General features: G+C 35.9%; 1 protein-coding gene across 1 annotated transcript in view; it reads right to left on the bottom strand.

The window, feature by feature from the left end:
* Nucleotides 1–2,774: 2,774 nt before the first annotated feature.
* LOC121864998 (transmembrane protein 231-like) overlaps nucleotides 2,775–4,514 on the bottom strand; it is a 15,623-nt gene continuing 13,883 nt past the window's right edge. The window contains exon 5 of the mRNA XM_042364264.1: nucleotides 2,775–3,476. Within this exon, the coding sequence (XP_042220198.1) occupies nucleotides 3,466–3,476 (11 nt within the window). The 3' untranslated portion in view covers nucleotides 2,775–3,465. The remainder of the gene's footprint in view (nucleotides 3,477–4,514) is intronic.

Raw genomic sequence — 4,514 nt, 5'->3', positions numbered from 1 at the left:
TGCATATAGAACACTAAAGCCAAGAACACCCTGCAATCTGCCATCTATTCCACTGCACCTCTTCTGCACCCACCTTCCACACATTGCACATTATTGAGTTGTTGCCAACACCTTTCTTACAGACAGCACATGGGTACCTCAACCATGCCTCGAATAAATACTTTTGTTTTTGCCACATTCACTCTCAGGTCCTTTGACTCTATTCCTTCCTTCCATTTCTTATAATTTTCCATTGGCTCTTCAATATTATCTGGTATCACCACACAGCTACTAACAGGGCTAGCCAATCCTAAAGTCTCATGATATTGCCTCCAGCACCATGATAAACAGAAGAGGACTCAAGATAGACCCCCTACTTTCATCCCAATTTCCTCACAATTTACCCTCATAAGTTTTGAGGCCTCGCTTAATGTTATAACCACTCAAACAAGGCATTCCTTGAATCCTAGCTTCTCATTGCCCACTTCACATGGTACCCTGTCAAATGCCTAGAAAATACAATTTACTCTCTTTCGCTAGACATTTCTCTTGAGTTACCTGGCCATAAATTTGCCTCTGTGTACCCCGACCTGGCATAAATACAAACTGCATTTTGTTTGTCACTCTATCCACAACTTTTATAATCTGATCTAGTAGCTTCAGGCCTCTGTAGTTCCCACCTTTACACTGCTCCTCCAGTTGTCTGGAATAGTCAATTCCATCATGATTACATTAGCTATTCAGTCACCATTGACACACCTACTGTACATCACCTAACCCCTTCACTACAGGGATGCTATTTTATTTGGCTAAAGCCAGATGATTTTATTCAGCTCAGATGGGAACTCATACATGCGGGGTTAATGCTTTCAGCATTTCTGCAGCTTTCCTAGAGCTTACAGTCACCTTTCCAATCCTTCAGTATGTTAATTGCTATCTTCACCCATTCTTTTTCAATCTTTGGCCATGAATAAAGAATGAAAAGATATACTACTACTACTATCTGGATTCTAGGTAGACTTTTTTGTGTGGATGACCAACATTGTTTATATTGGACAAATGGTATTACAGTACTTAGCAAGTATTCAGGGGAGAAATACTAAAGGTTAAGCTTTTTCCTAAGGCAACATTTATCAACGTTCCAAAAGTGAGTTCAATGAAGATGAAACTGGTGAAATGATGAAAACAGTGACAAATCATGAAGTTGAAAACATTGTGCAGCTGGTAGTACTACTGCTTACTACAACAGATGAAGTACATCATAATACGGTATAGCTATAGAACAATCAATGATCTGTCAAATTAAGTAAAAAATTAATATTGTTTTTGTTAAAAATGTATTTCTCCAACTTACTATAAACACAGTATGTATACAATTGTGATATTCATGCACGTGGCCCACACCAGAGATCGTTTGCAGGCACCATTTTGTCGAAGTGCATCATTTTATGTTAAAACATGTATTTCTGTCTTAATATATATATACAGTATATATACATATACCGGTATATATATATATATACAGTTGTACCCCACTTAACGCGGTCAATTGAACCCAGAGGGTCCCGCGTTAAGTGAACAACAGAACATATGGGATTAATTCCAATAGAAACCGGCCCGACCCCCAAACTCCACTTAATTTTATGATGGTACATGCACACAATTAATACTTAAGAGAAATAGAGAAATACAGTCGCCAAGTTAATGTCCATTCAAATAATGGACTCAACCTTGCCTCCCCCCCTCTTCCAACCGCGCGGTCAGTCCCAACCCTCCCCCCCCACCCCCCACCAATCCTCCCTTCCAGGGTTTTTAACATTTAGTATTAAATAATACCTCAGATTAAAGTTAGGATAATATAATTGACATTGCTGGATTCCTTGTAAGACCAGGAATATTTTGAATATAAATGTCATATATTTTGCACAAAAGATAACATAGTTAATTTGAGAAAATTTTTTATCTAAAATTTGTATGTCTAATGCAAAAATATGATGTTTATATTCAAAATGATCATCAAATTATAAGAATTCCAGCAATGTAAATTATATTCAGACCGGATAATTTGTATGAATTTTATGAGCTAAAACAAATATCTTCAGTTAATAAAAAAAATAATAATTCTTCACAGGGTAACAGATGGTCGGTCGGTCCCTCCCTCCCCCCCACCCCCCACCAACCGTCCCAAGGAGATGTGTGGGATAACCACTAAATTTTAATAAATAATACCTCAAACTAAAGTTAGGATAATATAATTGACATTGCTGGATTCCTTGTAAGACCAGGAATATTTTGAATATAAATGTCATATATTTTGCACAAAAGATAACATAGTTAATTTGAGAAATTTTTTTATCTAAAATTTGTATGTCTAATGCAAAAATATGATGTTTATATTCAAAATGATCACCAAATTATAAGAATTCCAGCAATGTAAATTATATTCTGGCCGGGTAATTTGTATGAATTTTATGAGCTAAAACAGGCAGTCAGGCAGGGTGGGGCAAATCTAAAAATAGCGTCTCGAGCCGGACACTCACCGCGTATATGTGGAAAAAATCCGTGTTAAGTGAAAGTTCAGCTCTGGCGAGGCACCGCGTATATGATAAAACGCGTTAAGTGAAACGCGTTAGGCGGGGTATATATATATATATATATATATATATATATATATATATATATATATATATATATATATATATATATATATATATATATATATATATATATATATATATACACAGTATATATATATCATTTGTTATGGTGTTACTGTGCTTACCCGAGACCAGTGATTGATCGCTGGCCTCACTTGCTCAAAATAAAAATAGATGAATTTTATTAACCCCTCCATTACAGAGATGCCACTTTCTAGTACAGAATATTTATTTAGCTAACTAATGCCACACGATTTTATTCAGCAGAGTGGATTCCGTATACAAGGGGTTAAACTTATGCAGTACATGGATTCCTGAAGTAGATACTGAAGTACTACATCAAATTTCTAAAAGCCTCTAGGCTGGTTCCAAGTATTTTTGGGATTCCTGACACTACTTGAGGATACCATTAAAAAGGTGGATTTTGATGGTCCGGAATGATGTGTGAAAATTTTATTGTATTATTTAATGTACCCCTGTATCTGTATATACATTAATCCTTCCTTAATCTGCAGCCACAGAAAAATTGGGTGATTCTGTGTATGTGCATTTTATTTTATTTTATTTTTGCAATTCTTAAAAAAATATTAACCTTTTTTAATTAAATTATACACAAGAATGAATAATAATAGATTACGGAGAAAAAATTTATCTTACTTACCATACAATTTGTCTGATCTTGGTTTTTCTCCATGCACATTTCCATTATACGTACAGTAATAAATGCAGTAATGATCAGGAAACCACTTCACTCCCTTAACTGCAAGACAAGTTCTGCTTTCCATGCCAGATAAAGCCTACAGCAGATGCTGCTAACATGTCCGCCCTCTTAGACCTGACCTAAAACAAAGCATAAGAACACCATATGCCTTTAAATGTCTTGGTAGGAAATGTGCATGTCTCTATAAGGGAGAGGGCTTGCATGAATTAATCTAGTATTGGCAGAGTTTTCCGTCCAGCACTACAGCAATTTTTTGGCCGAATGGACAGTTTTTCAGTTGGTGGTGAAGTACAAAAGTAAATAAATGGCATTGTGCCATCTGAATTGACAGTTGGAAAACATGAACTGACAAATACCTGTACAGTGACCCCTCCGTTAACGAACTCAATCCGTTCCAGAAGGTCGTTCATTAACCGAAACCATTGTTTCAATGGGTTTTTGGGTAATTGGTTCCAGCTCACCGAAAATTTCCTAAATTCAACAAAAATGGTAGAAAAGTTCACTTACTTTGAGGTGTGTATGTAGAAGGCTCCTGGATGATGATGATGATGATGATGGGATTTAGAATTGGGGTGGAGGAGAAGGAAGAAGAGAAGGCATTGGGGTGGAAGAGAAGTCACCCCATGGCGCCATTTCACCCATAAAATTTTAGCTCTCTGGTGTAATTCAAGATTATTTTCTTTAAATCAACACTGCACTGCATTATATATTGTCAATATGTAAAATATATTTCAAAATGACCAATAATTTGCTTGGAAACACAGAAAAAAAGCGTTTAGTTGAAGAGAGTCTCAAGCAAGATGTTACCTCCAGTGAAAACAGAGAGAGACTAACTCCTGTTTGCTGTGTAAAGAGGCTGGATGCCGCTCATTAAACTAGTCACTTTACCTTCAATTATGTTCAATAATTGTTAAAATGACTAAAAAATTGAATATTAAACTTTTAAAATTATTGAATAGTATAAACTTCTTGATATTTACTAAAATAGTAAGGAATTTAAGCCCTAGAACCGATTAATGTATTGGCGGACTGATACTAAAGCTGGTTGCCCGGTCAGTGCAAGCGAAAACATGTTGAGGTCGGTTCATAAGAACTTCGTGAACCGAATTTTTTTTCGTTAACCGAATTGAAGATCCTTATGGAAGGCAGTTCGTTAA

Source organism: Homarus americanus, unplaced genomic scaffold (genome assembly GCF_018991925.1).
Source record: "Homarus americanus isolate GMGI-L3 unplaced genomic scaffold, GMGI_Hamer_2.0 scaffold2539, whole genome shotgun sequence".
Classification (NCBI taxonomy): domain Eukaryota; kingdom Metazoa; phylum Arthropoda; class Malacostraca; order Decapoda; family Nephropidae; genus Homarus; species Homarus americanus.
The sequence above is the reverse complement of the archived record's forward strand: the minus strand, read 5'-3'. Positions and strand labels throughout refer to the sequence as shown.